Source organism: Salmo salar, chromosome ssa11, assembly GCF_905237065.1.
Source record: "Salmo salar chromosome ssa11, Ssal_v3.1, whole genome shotgun sequence".
NCBI lineage: Eukaryota > Metazoa > Chordata > Actinopteri > Salmoniformes > Salmonidae > Salmo > Salmo salar.
Window position 1 is genome coordinate 4100529 of NC_059452.1, and position 19259 is coordinate 4119787.

General features: G+C 41.4%; 1 protein-coding gene across 1 annotated transcript in view; it reads left to right on the forward strand.

Annotated features, from left to right (window-relative positions):
* Positions 1-19259, forward strand: part of syt14a (synaptotagmin XIVa) — a 170648-nt gene that overhangs the window by 21993 nt on the left and 129396 nt on the right. The window contains exon 2 of the mRNA XM_014126190.2: positions 18316-18465. Coding sequence (XP_013981665.2) covers positions 18369-18465 — 97 coding nt within the window. The 5' untranslated portion in view covers positions 18316-18368. The remainder of the gene's footprint in view (positions 1-18315; positions 18466-19259) is intronic.

A 19259-nucleotide genomic window follows, 5' to 3' on the forward strand; every position in this document is an offset into this window, starting at 1 on the left:
AATAACACATGGAATATATTTTATAGCCACCCTTGATGACAGCTTTGCACAGTCTTGGCATTCTCTCAACCAGCTTCAACTGGAATGCTTTTCCAACGTCCCACATATGCTGAGCACTTGTTGGCTGCTTTTCCTTCACTCTGATCCCAAACCATCTCAATTTGCTTGAGGTCGGGGGATTGTGGAGGCCAGGTTATCTGATGCAGCACTCCATCACTCTCCTTCTTGGTAAAATAGCCCTTTTTATTTAACTTGGCAAGTCAGTAAATAACAAATTATTTTTTACAATGACGGCCTACCGGGGAACTGTGGGTTAACTGCTTTGTTCAGGGGCAGAACGACAGATTTTTTTACCTTGTCAGCTCGAGGATTCGATCCAGCAACCTTTCAGTTACTGGCCACTAGGCTACCTGCCACACCTATCCTTTCTACAATGTAGAAAGTAGTAAAAATAAAGAAAAACCTTTGAATGAGTAAGTGTTCTAAAACTTTTGACTGGTACTGTAAGTAGAGGTCAAAATATTCTCATAAATAAAGTAGTCAAAAGTTTAGTATTTGGTCCCATATTCCTAGCATACAATGACCATATCAAGCTTGTGACTCTACAAAGTTGTTGGATGCCTTTGCAGTTTGTTTTTGGTTGTGTTTCAAATTATTTTGTGCCCAATAGAAATGAATGCTAAATCCTGTATTGTCATTTTATTATAAATATGAATAGAATGTTTCTAAACACTTCTACACTCATGTGGATGCTACCATAATTATAGATAATCCTCTATGAATCGTGAATTATGATGAGTGAGAAAGTTACAGAGTGGTCAAAGATCATTCCCCCAAGACATGCAAACCTCTCACTATTACCAATAACAGGGGAGGTTAGCATGTTTTGGGGGTATGAGACTGGACCATTCAGTAATATTCAACACCTCTTGGAAAGCCATTCTGGTGTCTTTGGCATAAACATTTGTGTAAATGTCTCACTTAAAAATAAAACAGAACACTGAGGCAGAGGAAACCCTAACTTTTTACCTGGTACTGTGCCACCACAATACTTGAAAATGCAGAGGTTCAAAAACATTGCATTCACCCCACAATGCTGGCATGTGATACAAATCATCCATTCTGTTTGCAGGTTCTTGAGTAATACTGCAAGACAACACAGCAAATAAATTAACTTATTGGCCTAAATTTACCCCCCCCCCCCCCCCGAAAAGTGTTCCATTGGAGCCAACAGTGCTTGCCCATGTTGACTCCAATGCTTCCCACAGTTGTGTCAAGTTGGCTGGATGTACTTTGGGTGGTGGACCATTCTTGATACAGATGGAAAACTGTTGAGCATGAAAAACCCAGCAGCGTTGCAGTTCTTGACAGAAACCGATTCACTTGGTATTTACTACCATACCCCATTCAAAGGCACTTACATCTGTTGTCTTTCCCATTCAACCTCTGAATCGCACATATACACAATCCATGTATCACATGTCTCAAGGCTTAAAATCCCCCCCCATCTATATTCATTTAAGTGGATTTAACAAGTGACATCAATAAGGTGTCATGGAAAGAGCATAATGTTTTGTACACTCAGTGTATGTTGGCGTAAGAGTTGTGCAAAGTTGGTAGAATCTTATTCAAAATTATTCACAGCTTTAATGGCTGCCAAAGGTGCTTTCACCAAGTATTACATCTGGGGTGTGAAGATATATGTTACCCGTTTCAGGAAACTAGGCGTATGTTGCATTTTTTATCAAAATGCGTTTTCTGGCAGAAATGCCTTCTGGAACATTTGAACTTTCATGTGCCTTAATAACAAATTTGTATGCCATCTGTAAATATGAATAAAGTGTCGAGCTTAGTTGGTTTAGTTGGTTTAGCCACAGAGAACGAGAGGAACTTTCCCACTAGCCATGATTGGCTGAGATAATGAGTGGGCTGGACATGCCGAGAGATGAGTTTCAGATCAGTCTGCGGTGAAGCATCTTCTGTCTCTGAAAAGGAATCAGACGATGAGGAAATCCCTGATTTAGGTAATATTTTCACTGAAGAAGACATTGTAGAGTCTTCAGATGACAGTGATGGGGAAGAAACAGTGATCAACAGTGTTGTCACGGAAGACGTTGACGAGTTTTGAAATCAGTGGAATGTCTGGTAGAAGCAGAGTATGATAAGGAGATGAATAGAATTCTGGCGTTTGATTGCAAATGGAGAGGGAATCGAAAAGAGAACACAGAATGCTGTTGTATAAAATACCTATCTCCGGATTACATCTTCAAACTACTGGCAGCCATGGCATCTGTGACAGAGAGGGAGAAAGATCTGATGATTCTTATGGCATTGCACATGGTCAGTGTGAACCAGAGTGACTTGACACAATGGGCCAAGCAAGCTGTACAACAAAACGGAAACGACACAGGACGTCTTATTTAATAAAAGGGGTTGCAGTCTGCTGTGAAGCGGTCATCCATGTATATAGGTAAGAGTCTAGCTACAGTTTCAGATATTATACGTTTCAAATTTTGTCAGAAAGTTGTTTTCATTGCCTAGTTAAAGCTTACTGTTAGCTAGCTAGCTGACGTTAGATGGCTGGCTTGCTAGCTAACATTACGTGTATGATCTATGTGTAGTAATGTTATCTCAGAATTCCATTTCGCATTGCTAGTTATAGTCTAATGTTAGCTAGAAAACTAGCTAATATTAAACCTATTTGGTTAACTTTAGCTGGCTATGGCAATCGGTTTGTATTGCTAGTACTTTACGGATTGGGATTATGGTTCATTGTTTAGCTAGCTATCTAGCTACATGTCTAAACAAAAGACCAAGTTAAAGCTAACTGTTAGCTAGCCAGCTGTCGTTAGATGGCTGGCTCACTAGCTAACATTACGTGTATGATCTGTGTTCAGCAATTTTATCTCGGAATGCCATTTTACATTGCTAGTTATAGCCTAACTAGCTGACATCGAACCTGTTTGGTTAACTTATCTAGCTATAACAATCAGTTTGTATTGCTAGTACTCTATAGATTGGGATTATGGTTGTTTAGCTAGCATGTCTAAACAAAAGACTCCACTTCGCCAGATAATTGCATAACCCATCAAGTTAGCCAGGTGTGTCTGACGGTGATTACGATTATCTATTGTACAATAATGCTAAAATATTTGTTTATGGAATTTGTCTTTCAGCATCAGTAGAACATGCCTGACTCTCCTCCACCAGTCATACAAGGAGAATGGTCTAATGCCTCCCATCAAAAAGAGAGCTGGCCCAAACAAGCATAGGTTACACGTGAAGCATGAGGACAACTTCATCAACAACTATGACAACTATGACAATCAAGACATCTTAGTTTTTTAAAAATGTTTATAATTTGTAACATTTTCTATAATTTTTCTTTGACATCGAAAATGTAGAGTAGGTTGTGTAGTTCGGTAGGGGGATTATTTTTTACATTTAAACAGAAGTCAAACCAATGGCACACACACACAGGCAGAGAAGCACAAGGGGAGGGGTTGTGCGGTGGGAGAGAAGGCAAAGACACTACATCGGGACCACAGTCAGGCAAATTGATGCTGTGATGTCATCACTGCATCTAGCAACTTCTAGTGACAAATCAAGGCACGAATAGCAATTCTCACTGAAAAATTGTTGGCAACACTGTTTGAAACAAAGTTGCCACTTGTTGTAGAAAGTTGTAGCAAATGAGTGTCATGAAATACATGCACCAGAAACAGGGTACACTTTGTGACTTGTCAGGTAAATATCAGCAAGCTAAATAGCTAGTTAACTCTCTGCTTGGCTAGCTAGCTGCACAGAACGTTAGAACACTGTTCTCTGATTGGTTAAATGGATCTGTCTTGTCGCTAGAATTTAGCTAAAGATTTGACATGTTGAATCTTGGATACTCCAGCCGATGACATATGTTCCAAAGCTAGACGTTTAGATCAAGAAACCTCGTTCCAAAGCTCCTTAAAGAGCGACTGCCCCCAAAAAGCAATTAATCATTTAAAAAACGGCCTATGTGGCATTAACATAAGTCAGAAACATTTATTCTTGTGTCAAAATTGATGACAAAGCGTACAGAGTTGGGAACCTCGTTGCATCACAATGAGTAAATTAAGGTTGGGTTTGGATAACAATTAAGTCAACAAATCATACAAAATCATTTTTCCAAGCTCCATGTGCAAATCGCCTCTCCACCCACTTTGCTTCCCTTCATTTAATGAGGCGCCGTTGTTTCATCGCCCCAACCCGTTCAAAGGACGGTAGACTGAAAAGCCCTATACATATTGACCATGCCTCCACAGCTAAAGTTCTATGGTTTGCATGCCCTGCCGTAGAAGGCTAGTATGCGGAATAGGTGGTTGGAGTTCATCGATTCCCATGTCTGCACCAGTAACGTTAGCTTGGTGTTCAATGACTGGTGGTGGTGAGTATAACTAGAGATACTGGAATATAATGACCTCTGTGGTATAACTTGGCTAACAACGTTAGATAACATTATTGCTGGTTATGTAGATAGCTATCTTTTGATAAAGCAAGGCAGGCTAGCTAACGTTTTAGCTGGCTAGCTACCTCACTACAATTTAGGTCATAGCTCATACAAGTTTGTGTATTGTCTAGATACTACTGGTTTTGTAACATTATCATTTGATAATGCTAGCGAGGCAGGCTAGCCAACTACAGGCTTTGGATTTGAAAGTTAGTTCTTAGCGCATACAAGTGTACTCTGTATTATCTAGGGCAAAACTAAATAATAGATGCAGCTATGGTGGTAGCTAAGTCATGTCTGACAAATACAGTGAACTAGGACCAACAGGTTTGTGACTTTGTGGCTGTGGTAACAAGTAACAACCTAAAATTAGCTTGACCCAAGTTACTGCAATGACGACACCAGGCTTTATCAGAAACAATCATTTGTGTTATGTGAAAAGTACCTTGTTTGAAAAGCTAGTAGGTTAACTACCCAGCCAAGCAGATACATTTTGATTGTGAAGTGCATTATCAAAAATGCTTACAGTGAAATGCTTACTTACAAGACCTTAACCAACAACGCAGTTTTAAGAAAATACCCCCCAAAAAGTATGAGATAAGAATAACAAATAATTAATGAGCAGCAGTAAATAACAATAGCGGGGCTATATACAGGGGGTACTGGTACATAGTTAATGTGCGGGGGCACCGGTGTCGAGGTAATTGAGGTAATTATGTACAGTGCCTTGCAAAAATATTCATCCCCCTTGGCGTTTTTCCAATTTTGTTGCATTACAGCCTACAATTTAAATATATTTTTATTTGGATTTCATGTAATGGACATACACAAAATAGTCCAAATTGGTGAAGTGAAAAAAATTACTTGTTTCAAAAACGGAAAAGTGGTGCGTGTATATGTATTCACCCCCTTTGCTATGAGGCCCCTAAATAAGATCTGGTGCAACCAATTACCTTCAGAAGTCACATAATTAGTTAAATAAAGTCCACCTGTGTGCAATCTAAGTATTACATGATCTGTCACATGATCTCAGTATATATACACCTGTTCTGAAAAGCCCCAGAGTCTGCAAGGGGCACCACCAAGCAAGCGGCACCATGAAGACCAAGGAGCTCTCCAAACAGGTCAGGGATAAAGTTGTGGAGAAGTACAGATCAGGGTTGGGTTATAAAAAAATATCAGAAACTTTGAACATCCCACGGAGCACCATTAATTTAATTATTAAAAAATGGAAAGAATATGGCACCACAACAAACCTGCCAAGAGAGGGCTGCCCACCAAAACTCACAGACCAGTCAAGGAGGGCATTAACCTGTTAGGGCTAGGGGGCAGTATTGACACGGCTGGATAAAAAACATACCCGATTTAATCTGGTTACCACTCCTACCCAGTAACTAGAATATGCATATACTTATTACATATGGATAGAAAACACCCTAAATTTTCTAAAACTGTTTGAATGGTGTCTGTGAGTATAACAGAACTCAAATGGCGGGTCAAAACCTGAGAGATTCCTTTACAGGAAGTGGCCTGTCTGACCATTTCTTGAACTTCTTTTCCATCTCTATCATTTACTAAGGATCTCTGCTCGAACGTGACACTTCCCACGTCGTCCATAGGCGCTCAGAGCCCGGGAAAAAACAGAATGTCGTCATTCCAGCCCCAGGCTGAAACACATTATCGCCTTTCTCAAGTGGCCGATCAAGGGACACGGGCTTATGCGCGTGACCCCGACCGCCCCCGCCTTTGGGATTTTTTCCTCTGTTTGCCGAAAAGGAGATTCCCTGTCGGAATATTATCGCTTTTCTACGAGAAAAGTGTCGTAAAAATTGATTTTAAACAGCGGTTGACATGCTTCGAAGTACGGTAATGGAATATTTAGAATTTTATTGTCACGAATTGCGCCATGCGCGTGACACTTCTTTACTATTTCGGATAGTGTCTGGAACGCATCGAACAAAACGCCGCTATTCGGATATAACGATGGATTATTTTGGACCAAACCAACATTTGTTATTGAAGTAGCAGTCCTGGGTGTGCATTCTGACGAAGACAACAAAAGGTAATCAAACTTTTATAATAGTAAATATGATTATGGTGAGTGCTAAACTTGCCGGGTGTCTAAATAAGCGAGCCCGTGAAGCCTGGGCTATGTACTTAGAATATTGCAAAATGTGCTTTCACCAAAAAGCTATTTTAAAATCGGACATATCGAGTGCATAGAGGAGGTCTGTATCTATAATTCTTAAAATAATTGTTATGCTTTTTGTGAACGTTTATCGTGAGTAATTTAGTAAAATGTTAGCGAATTCCCCGGAAGTTTGCGGGGGTATGCTAGTTCTGAACGTCACATGCTAATGTAAAAAGCTGGTTTTTGATATAAATATGAACTTGATTGAACAAAACATGCATGTATTGTATAACATAATGTCCTAGGGTTGTCATCTGATGAAGATCATCAAAGGTGAGTGCTGCATTTAGCTGTCTTCTGGGTTTTGGTGACATTATATGCTGGCTTGAAAAATGGGTGTCTGATTATTTCTGGCTTGGTACTCTGCTGACATAATCTAATGTTTTGCTTTCGTTGTAAAGCCTTTTTGAAATCGGACAGTGTGGTTAGATTAACGAGAGTCTTGTCTTTAAATGGCTGTAAAATAGTCATATGTTTGAGAAATTGAAGTAATAGGATTTTTAAGGTTTTGAAAATCGCGCCACAGGCTGGCAGTGGCTGTTACGTAGGTGGGACGCAAGCGTCCCACCTAGCCCATAGAGGTTAATCAGAGATCAAAGATGACCCTGCAGGAGCTGCAAAGCTCCACAGCGGAGCTTGGAATATCTGTCCATAGGACCACTTTAAGCCGTACACCCCACAGAGCTGGGCTTTACAGAAGAGTGGCCAGAAAAAAGCCATTGCTTAAAGAAAAAAATAAGCAAACACATTTGGCGTTCACCAAAAGGTATGTGGGAGACTCCCCAAACATATGGAAGAAGGTACTCTGGTCAGATGAGACTAAAATTGAGCTTTTTGGCCATCAAGGAAAACACTATGTCTGGCGCAAACCCAACACCTCTCATCACCCCGAGAACATCATCCCCACAGTGAAGCATGGTGGTCTAAAGATGGCGCCGAAGAACATGGCTGAATTGTGACATTTTGTTATTTGTTTAGCATTTTTTTTGCATTTTTTATTTTTTACTTATTGCGTACATTATGTTGCTGCTATCGTCTCTTATGACCGACAAGAACCTCTGGACATCAGAAAAGCGATTACTCACCGTGGACTGGAAGAAACTTTTTCCTTTAACGAGTCTGACAAGAAGAATATCCTGCTTTCACTGGAACAGGCCCAGATCCATGCCTTTTGCGTGAAGAAAAGACACAGGAAAAAGGGACGCAGATCGGGGCACCTTCTGAGAATCCGGAGGCGAGCGAGAGAACTCCCAATGACTTCCATTCTTCTGGCTAACGTGCAATCGTTGGAAAATAAAATTGATGAACTACTATTAAGATTATCCTACCAAGGGGACATTAAAAACTGTAACAACTAATGTTTCACCGAGACGTGGCTGAACGAAGAATTGGACAATGTAGAGCTGGCGGGATTTTCCATGCACCGGCAGAACAGAGATGCTGCCTCTGGTAAGACGGGGTGCGAGATGTGTCTTTTTGTCAATAACAGCTAGTGTGCGATGTCTAATATTAAAGAAGTCTTGTGGTATTGCTCGCCTGAGGTAGATTACCTTATGATAAGCTGTAGACCACATTATCTACCAAGAGAGTTCTCATCTGTATTATTCGTAGCCATCTATTTACCACCACAAAGCGAAGCTGGTACTAAGACCGCTCTCAACTAGAAAATGCTCACCCAGAAGCGACGCTCTTAGTTGCCCGGGGACTTTAATGCAGGCAATCTTAAATCAGTTTACCAATTTTTTACCAGCATGTCACATGTGCGACCAGGGGGAAACAAATCCTAGACCACCTTTACTCCACACACAGAGGTGCATACAAAGCTCTCTCCCGCCCTCCATTTGGCAAATCTGACCATCATAATGTCCTCCTGATTCCTGCTTACAAACAAAAACTAAAGCAGGAAGTACTAGTGACTCGCTCAATACGGAAGTGGTCAGATGATGCGGATGCTACACTACAGGACTGTTTTGCTAGCACAGACTGGAATATGTTCCGGGATTCATCCAATGGCATTCAGGAATACACCACCTCAGTCGTCAGCTTCATCAATTAGTGCATCAATGATGTGGTCCCCACAGTGACTGTATGTACATATCCCAACCTTGAAGCCATGGATTACAGGCAACATCCGCATCGAGCTAATGGCTAGAGCTGCCGCTTTCAAGGAGTGGGAGACTTATCCGGACGCTTATAAGAAATCCCGCCATGCCCACAGATGAACCATCAAACAAGCAAAGCGTCAATTCAGGATTAAGTTTGAATCCTACTACACCGGCTCTGACGCTCGTCGGATGTGGCAGGGCTTGAAACTATTACAGACTAAAAAGGGAAACCCAGATGCGAGCTGCCCAGTGACGCGAGCCTACCAGACGAGCTAAATGCCTTTTATGCTCACTTCACGACAAGCAACACTGAAGCATGCACGAGAGCACCAGCTGTTCTGGATCACTGTGTGATAATGCTCTTGGTAGCCGATGTGAACAAAACCTTTAAACAGGTCAACATTCACAAAGCTGCTGGGCCAGATGGATTACAAGGACCTGTACTCAAAGCATGTGCGGACCAACTGTCAAGTGTCTTCACTGACATTTTCAACCTCTCCCTGACCGAGTCTAATACCTGCATGTTTCAAGCAGACCAACACAGTCCCTGTGCCCAAGGAAGCGAAAGTAACCTGCCTAAATTATTACCGCCCCGTGGCACTCACGTCGGTAGCCATGAAGTGCTTTGAAAGGCTGATCATGGCTCACATCAACAACATCCTCCTGGACACCCTAGACCCACTCAAAGTTGCATACCGCCCCAACAGATCCACAGATGACTCAATCTCACTCCACACTGCCCTTTCTCACCTGGACAAAAGGGACACCCGTGTGAGAATGCTGTTCATTGACTACAGCTCAGCGTTCAACACCATAGTGCCCACGAAGCTCATGACTAAGCTAAGGACTCTGGGACCGAACACCTCACTCTGCAACTGGATCCTGGACTTCCTGATGGGCCGCCCCCAGGTGGTAAGAGTAGGTAACAATACAATACTGATCCTCAACACTGGGGTCCCTCAGGGGTGCGTGCTCAGTCTCCTCCTGTACTCCCTGTTCACTCATGACTGCAAGGCTCCAACACCATCATTAAGTTTGCTGATGACACAACAGTCGCAGGCCTGATCACAGAAAACAATGAGACCTGGCCGTGTGGTGCAAGGTCAACAACCTGTCCCTCAGCGTGATCAAGACAAAGGAGATTATTGTGGACTACAGCAAAAGGAGGACCGAGCATGCCCCCATTCTCATCAACGGGGCTGAAGTGGAGCAGGTTGAAAGCTTCAAGTTCCTTGGCGTCCACATCACCAATGAACAATCATGGTCCAAGCACACCAAGACAGTCGTGAAGATGGTCTTGTGAATGATGGCCAGCGGCCTTGTGAATTGTGACCTGTTTAACTTCTATGGGCTAGGGACGTTTGCGTCCCACCCTAGTCAACAGCCAGTGGAATCGCGTGGCGCAAAATACAAATATCTCAAAAATGTTATAACTTCAATTTCTCAAACATATGACTATTTTACACCATTTTAAAGACAAGACTCTCGTTAAATCTAACCACATTGTCCGATTTCAAAAAGGCTTTACAGCGAAAGCAAAACATTAGATTATGTCAGGAGAGTACCCTGCCAAAAATAATCACACAGCCATTTTCAAAGCAAGCATATATGTCACAAAAACCAAAACCACAGCCAAATGCAGCACTAACCTTTGATGATCTTCATCAGATGACACTCCTAGGACATTATGTTATACAATACATGCATGTTTTGTTCAATCAAGTTCATATTTATATCAAAAACCAGCTTTTTACATTAGCATGTGATCTTCAGAACTAGCATACCCACCGCAAACTTCCGGTGAATTTACTAAATTACTCATGATAAACGTTGACAAAATACATAACAATTATTTTAAGAATTATAGATACAGAACTCCTTTATGCAATCGCGGTGTCAGATTTTAAAATAGCTTTTTGGCGAAAGCACATTTTGCAATATTCTGAGTACATAGCTCGGCCATCACGGCTAGCTATTTTGACACCCACCAAGTTTGGGGCTCACTAAAATCAGAATTACTATTAGAAAAATTGGATTACCTTTGCTGTTCTTCGTCAGAATGCACTCCCAGGACTTCTACTTCAACAACAAATGTTGATTTAGTTCCAAATAATCCATAGTTATATTCAAATAGCTCCGTTTTGTTCGTGCGTTCAGGTCACTATCCGAAGGGTGACACGCGAGCGCATTTCGTGACAAAAAAATTCAAAATATTCCATTACCGTACTTAGAAGCATGTCAAACGCTGTTTAAAATCAATTTTTATGCTATTTTTCTCGTAAAATAGTGATAATATTCCAACCGGGCAACGTTGTATTCATTCAAAGGCTGAAAGAAAAAAATGGAGTAGTCTCGTGAACGTGCATCTCAGTCTCACTGTCCCCAGGCTGACCACTTACAAATTCTGCTGCTGTTCTTTGCCCAGAGACAGCAGACACCCCATTCCACTTTCTGGCGGCTTTAGAGAGCCAATGGAAGCCTTAGAAAATGTCACGTTACACCAGAGATGCTGTATTTTCGATAGAGATGCAATAGAAGGACAACAAATTGTCAGACAGGGCACTTCCTGTATGGAATCTTCTCAGGTTCTGTTATACTCACAGACACCATTCAAGCAGTTTTAGAAACTTTAGAGTGTTTTCTATTCAAATCTACTAATTATATGCATGTTCTCGTTTCTGGGCAAGAGTAGTAACCAGTTTAAATCGGGTACGTTTTTTATCCGGCCGTGCAAATACTGCCCCCTAATCCCAACAGGTTAAAGGTCTTACTCACATTGGCTGCAGAGAGCGAGATCACAGAGTCATCCAGAACAGCTGATGCTCTCATGCATGTTTCAGTGTTACTTGCCTCGAAGCAAGCATAGAAGTTATTTAGCTTGTCTGGTAGGCTCGTGTCACTGGGCAGGTCTCGGCTGTGCTTCCCTTTGTAGTCTGTAATAGTTTGAAAGCCCTGCCACATCCGACGAGCATCGGAGCCGTTGTTGTACGAGTCGATCTTAGTCCTGTATTTACGCTTTGGCTGTTTGATGGTTCGTCGGAGGGCATAGTGGGATTTCTTATTAGCTTCCGGGTCTTTGAAAGCGGCAGCTCTACCCTTTAGCTCAGTGCAAATGTTGCCTGTAATCCATGGCTTCTGGTTGGGGTATGTACGTACAGTCACTGTGGGGACGAAGTCCTTGATGCACTTATTGATGAAGCCAGTGATTGATGTGGTGTACTCCTCAATGCCATCGGAAGAATCCCGGAACATATTCCAGTCTGTGCTAGCAAAACAGTCCTGTGGTTTAGCATCTGCTTCATCTGACCACTTTTTTATAGACCGAGTCACTGGTGCTTCCTGCTTTAAATTTTGCTTGTAAGCAGGAATCAGGAGGATAGAGTTATGGTCAGATCTGCCAAATGGTGGGCGAGGGTAGAGCTTTGTATGTGTCTCTATGTCTCTAGTTGCACATTTAACATGCTGATAGAAATTCGGTAAAACTGTTTTAAGTTTCCCTGTGTTAAAGACCCCGTCCACTCGGAGCGTCGCCTCTGGATGAGCGTTTTCCTGTTTGCTTATGGCGGAATACAGCTCATTGAGTGCGGTTTTAGTGCCAGCCTCGGTCTGTGGTGGTATGTAGACAGCTAGGAAAAATACAGATGAAAACTCTTGGTAGATAGTGTGGTCTACAGCTTATCATGAGATACTCAGGCAAGCAAAACCTTGATACTTCCTTAGAAATCGTGCACCAGCTATTTTTTTACAAATATGCATAGGCCCCCGCCCCATATCTTACCAGAGGCTGCTGTTCTATCCTGCCGATAGTGTATAACCTGCTAGCTGTATGTTCTTAATGTCGTCGTTCACTGGAGGTCTGATGCGTGGGACTGGCCTAGGTGGCGCCAGACTGGTAACACGCACCTCAGAGCGAGTGCGGGGAGCAGGAACAGGACACTCCGGACTGGGCATGTGCACTGGAGGTCTAATGCGTGGGACTGGCCTAGGTGGCGCCAGACTGGTAACACGCACCTCAGAGCGAGTGTGGGGAGCAGGAACAGGACACTCCGGACTGGGCATGTGCACTGGAGGTCTGATGCGTGGGACTGGCCTAGGTGGCGCCAAACTGGTAACACGCACCTCAGAGCAAGTGTGGGGAGCAGGAACAGGACACTCCGGACTGGGCATGCGCACTGGAGGTCTGATGCGTGGAACTGGCCTAGGTGGCGCCAGACTGGTAACACGCACCTCAGAGCGAGTGCGGGAAGGAGGCACAGGACGTACCGGACTATGGAGGCGAACTGGAGACCAGGCATGCTGAGCAGGCCTACTCCTTCCTGGCTGAATGACCATCTTCGCCCTACACCGGTGAGGAGCTGGCACCGAGCGCACCGGACTGTGAGTGCGTATGGGCGATATATTGCGCATCACACCATAACCCATTGTTCGTCCATCCACTCGCTCCTCAGCACGCCCGCTCCGTAGTGCTCTTTCTGCCAGTACCTCTCTTCGGAATCTTGTGTCGAGCTCCGCGCTTGACTCCCTGACTGGCTCCGGTCTGCTCCACGGCTCTCTCCGATAAGCACGGGAAGTTAGATCAGGTCTCCCCCCTGACATCGCCAAACTCCCTGTGTTGCCTCTCGGTGCATATAGAGCCTCGTAGTATCGTCGCTCCCTTTTTGCTGCTTTGATTTCCTCCCTCGGGCGACGATACTCCCGAGCCTCCCTCCAGGGTCCTTTACCATCCAAAATCTCCTCCCAAGTCCATTCCTCCAGATACTCCTTACCACGCTGCTTGGTCCTTTCTTGGTGGGTGATTCTGTCACGGCTGTCGAAAGGATCGGACCAAAGTGCAGCGTGGTTGTAGTTCCACATTTTATTAAATCCGTGAAACTTTTGCAATAAACAAAATAACTGAATTTACAAAAACAACAAACCGTGACGCAGAGAAACAAACACTACTCAAAAGATAATCACCCACAAAAACAGGTGGGACAAACATCAACTTAAATATGACCTCCAATTAGAGACAACGACGACCAGCTGCCTCCAATTGGAGATCATACCAAACAAAACCAACATAGAAATACAAAACTAGAAACTGAACATAGAAATACAAAACATAGGCAAACACCCCCTGTCACGCCCTGACCTACTCTACCATAGAAAATAACCACTTACTATGGTCAGGACGTGACAATGTGGATATATTGAAGCAACATCTCAAGACATCAGTCAGGAAGTTAAAGCTTGGTCGCAAATGGATCTTCCATTTCACATTCTTAAAATAAAGTGGTGATCCTAACTGACCTAAGACCAGGAATTTTTACTAGGATTAAATGTCAGGAATTGTGAAAAACTGAGTTTTAATGCATTTGGCTAAGGTGTTTGTAAACTTCCAACTTCAACTGTACCTTTAGGTGTTTCACAAACACTAATATATTAAGTCCAGCATCTAAAGAATGACTAACATACACCTTAATTTGATCAATTCCAAAACGTATTATTCGTCAGATCTACTTCATATTTTTGATTAGTTACTTTCAGTGATTAGTTACTTTCACACGGTGACTCCCGTGTGGCTCAGTTGGTAGGGCATGGTGTTTGCAATGCCAGGGTTGTGGGTTCGATTCCCACGGGTGACCAGTACGGAGAAAAAAATGTATGCATTCACTACTGTAAGTTGCTCTGGATAAGAGTGTCTGCTAAATGACTCAAATGTAATGTAAAATGTAAAAAATTTGATCTTGTTTAACATTGTTCTATGTTTTTGATTATTAGTCATTTTAACCGACTTTCACAGGCCTTGTTGTCCTTATTCCACTAGCAGTGAGTGGAGGTAGAGCTGCAAGCATTGTAGGATGCTGCATTTGCCTTTTATAATTATGTGTTTTGTGCATGACCTTACTGATGTTGGGAATGGGTTGTGTCATCTTTGAACAATCAATTTGACCGGCTGTCTTGATATCCATTCATCATGATCCATTACTTATCATAGCACAAAAACTGCTTAATACTGATATAGAAATATACTTTTTTTTCTTTAAACATGCATATAACATTGTTTATCAAAAAGTCAAAAAAAATTGCATTACCCACAATCCTCTAAACATGTAACCACATGGCAAGATGTTGATCGAAGTTCATAGAAAATATGAGGAAAATGAGGAAATAAACAGAATTTCCCATAGTGGTTTTTACAAAAAAGTATATTGTTCGGATTTAGAAGTATATTAAATTACATTTCTTTTAGAATGTCATGCTTTTTGAATACAAAAATGAAGGTATTAAAATATTGAAGTAAAGCCAAAAACCTGCATTTGTTGGTGAAAATCATACATTTTTGGGGGGTAGTACAGTGCCCTCAAAGTATTCACACCCCTTTAATTTTTTCCACATTTTGTCTTGTTACAGCCCGAATTCAAATGGATTAAATCGACATGTCACTTGGCTACACCCAATACCCCACAATGTCAAAGTGGAATTATGTTTTTCAAAATGTTTACAAAAAAATGAAAAACTGAAATGGCTTGAGTCAATAAGTATTCAACCTCTTTGTTATGGCAAGCCTAAATAATTTCAGGAGTAAAAATGTGCAAGTCACATAATAAGTGGTGTGGACTGACTCTGTGCAATAATTGTTTTTAACGTGACTTTTTAATGGCTACCTCATCTCTGTACCCCACACATACAATAATCTGTAAGATCTCTGTCTAGCAGTGAATTTCAAACACAGATTCAACCACAAAGACCAGCAAAGTTTTTCATTGCCTTGATAAGAAGGGCACTTATTGATAGATGGGTAAAAATAAAACAGCAGCCATTGAATATCCCTTTGAGCATGGTGAAATGATTAATTAAACTTGGGATGGTCTATTAATACACCCAGTCACTACAAAGATACAGGCATCCTTCTTAACTCAGCTGCTGGAGAGGAAGGAAGCTGCTCAGGAATTTCAGCATGAAGCCAATGTTGACTTTAGAACAGTTACAGAGTTTAATGGCTGTGTTAGGGGGACATCTTTGATGAAAACCTGGTTCAGTTTGTTTTCCACCAGACACTGGGAGCTTAATTCACCATTCAGCAGGACAATAACCTAAAACACAAAGCCAAATCTACACTGGAGTTGCCAAGAAGACAGCAAATGTTCCCGAATGGCCGAGTTACAGTTTTGACTTAAATCTACTTGAAAAACTATGGCAACACCCAAAAATGGTTGTCGAAGCAATGATCAACAGCCAATTTCACAAAGCTTGAAGATTTTTGAAAATAATAAATGGGCAAATGTTTCACAATCCAGGTGTGGAAAAATCTTGAAGACCCCATAGCTGTAATTCTAACATGTACTGTATTGACTCAACGGGTTATATTATAATATATTAAGATAGTGTTTTATTTTTAACAATTATTTTCATTTCTACAAATGTTAAAAATGTTCTTCTACTTTGACATTGCAGAGTATTTTGTGTAGATTGTTGACCAATAATTACAAAGAAATCCATTTTAATCCCACTTTGTAACACAACAAAATTTGGAAAAAGCCAGGGGGTGTGAATACTTTCTGAAGATACTGTATTTATTAAGCCACTGAATAAAGAAAATGTAACAGTGTAATCGCAGATCATCTCCTGTTGTCAGAATGTAGACTATTACTGACTAAAGATGTCTCCTAGTCCCCTGTCGTGTTATGTAACATGTTGTACTGTGTAAAATAGAGTGCAATAGATTTAGTACATCCATCTTCGTCTGTGGTTCTAGGGCTATGTCTGGTGTGACAGCTTGTATCGAAAAGTTAAACGCGAATAAGCTTTCTTTTAGGTGTGTAGACTTTTGCGTGAACCAGGAGGGCTCAAAAAGTCTTATAATCCAAAATAAGGGGGGAAAAAAAGGTTTTATTGAAATAAAGTACTCCCATAACAAATAAAGGGCTCTATTCAATCCGTATCGCGGAAATTCATCGCTAAAGCCCAATTGAAATTCACGGTAAATGCTGCATATGTAGGCTCAATCGGAAATTGCCTTTACATTTCTATCGTGAAATCTGTAATGCTTCAGTGATATGGATTGAATAGATCCCTACGTTATCGTCAACAATATTAATGGAACACTCGAAAGACTTACAGGTATGCATTTCAACCATAGAGCAGTCATCTTCAGGCAGTGCAATGGGGATAAATACAAAGTTTCTGGTGAGGACATAGTAAGAAGTTGCCTAATTGTATCCATTTAGGGTCTATACAAAAAATGTAAGAGAACTATTGACAAAGGCAAATAGTATACTAGAATCTTGAGAACAGTCTGACCTGAAATTCTGAATCTGACCTCATACAAGAAGTTGAGGAATGGCCAGTACTCTCACAAAAACTGATATCAAGTTACAGCTTTATGAAATGAACAACAAAATACTCACCTTTTTAGATTATCGTTTTGTGATTGTATGTGTCCTCTTCATGTAAAGAGCATCTCGTTTCATACTGTTACACAATTATGTTTTTTAATGAACTTGAACATTTTCTAAGGCCGGTCTCATAGACTAGACATAACATAGTAAACATAAATCGGGCACACTCAAATTAGTACGTGTTACATTTGGTTTGATTACATAAGATAGAAGGCAAAAGACAAAAATGAATGGGGGCTTGGTCAGGGAGAATGGGTGGTCATATAAAGCGATATCATCACGGACAACTTTAGCGCATTAGTAACTTTTCAGCTGCTAAACATAACTCCTACCCCAACCTCTAACCCATAGCCTAGCTAACGTTAGCCACCTAGCTAACGTTAACGTTAGCCACAACAAATTGGAATTCGTAACATATTGTACACAATAGATGATGGACAGCCACAAATGAATACATAACATACCAAATGTGACATATCATTTAAAGAAGAAAAACCCTTGAATGAGTATGTGCTATACATCATTATGCACAGCTTTTTATTCTCAAGAAGCCAGTTTGACGCAAGCACACCATTGCCGGTGTATGCGTATATTTTTTGGTTCAAATATTAGAACATTAGCTTGAATTGATGGAAACCTAGCTAATGAAACGAACCTGGATATTTTTACAGCAGCGATAATCATTGTACAAATCAAATCAAATGTATTTATAGAGCCCTTCTTACATCAGCTGATATCTCAAAGTGCTGTACAGAAACCCAGCCTAAAACCCCAAACAGCAAGCAATGCAGGTGTAGAAGCACGGTGGCTAGGAAAAACTCCCTAGAAAGGCCAAAACCTAGGAAGAAACCTAGAGAGGAACCAGGCTATGAGGGGTGGCCAGTCCTCTTCTGGCTGTGCCGGGTGGAGATTATAACAGAACATGGCCTAGATGTTCATAAATGACCAGCATGGTCTAATAATAATAATCACAGTAGTTGTCGAAGGTGCAACAAGTCAGCACCTCAAGAGTAAATTTCATTTGGCTTTTCATAGCCGATCATTGAGAGTATCTCTACACACCTTAGGCTTCGTAAATGAGTTGAGAAATAGACGTTTTGAGGCCCCGTCCATTCATACAATCTCCATTTTGCTCTGCTTCTCTTCTCCCTGCAGTCTCTCCAGAGACACTGGGGTTTCTGACGGCCATTGGACTCTTCCTCATTCTGATGATCATCCTGTTCTTATACCTCAACAAGCTATCACTTGAGAATGCTGGGACCCGGCAATGCCTAGACGAGTTCAAGAAAACCAAGGAGTTGCAAGGTAAATCTGAACTCTGTGTATGTGAGCTGTAAAGAAACCCTGGGTTGAATTGACAATGCCTTGAGAGCATGTTCATACGTTTGACACAGGGAGTGCAAATGAGCAGCTGTATTATGTGCAGTAGTGATGTGTAGTTTGTCAACGATTCGTTCTTTTTGAATGACCCTTTTGGTCCCGCTTATAAAGGCTGTATGAAGCCTTCATATGCCTTTATAAATACTACGTAAATATGTTAAATCATATAATCTTATGTCATGCTTTATAAAGTGTTCACAAATGTGGCATAACTGTGTGACATAACCACCAATGACAAATGTGACATAACCCACTATGTCAATTATGACAGAAACCTGTGCTTTATAAAGGGTGGCTTAAGCACCGCATAATAATGGCCTTATAAATCCTATCATATTGAGGCTTCACAAAGCATTTATAACCCTGTCATGCATCTTGGTAGAGCATTGCAACACCAGGATATTGGATTCGATTCCCCGGACCACCCATATGTAAAAATGTATTCACGCATGACTGTCACTTTGCATAAAAGTGTCTGCTAAATTTGATATTACATTTCACTAAAACATTTCTAGGATGGCCCAACCTCTTTCTCTCTTGGGTGCATAGTCAATATTGGACCTGACCTCACCTTCCCCCAAAATGCTGTGTTACAGGATGACTCACACTCTAAAATGCAGTCATGCACAGCAAAAAACGTTGGTAGGGCCTTTTTAAAAAATCGTTATTTTTTGCCTACTTCTGTTTTTTCCCCAAATTCTGTTTTCTTGGTTTTGTTT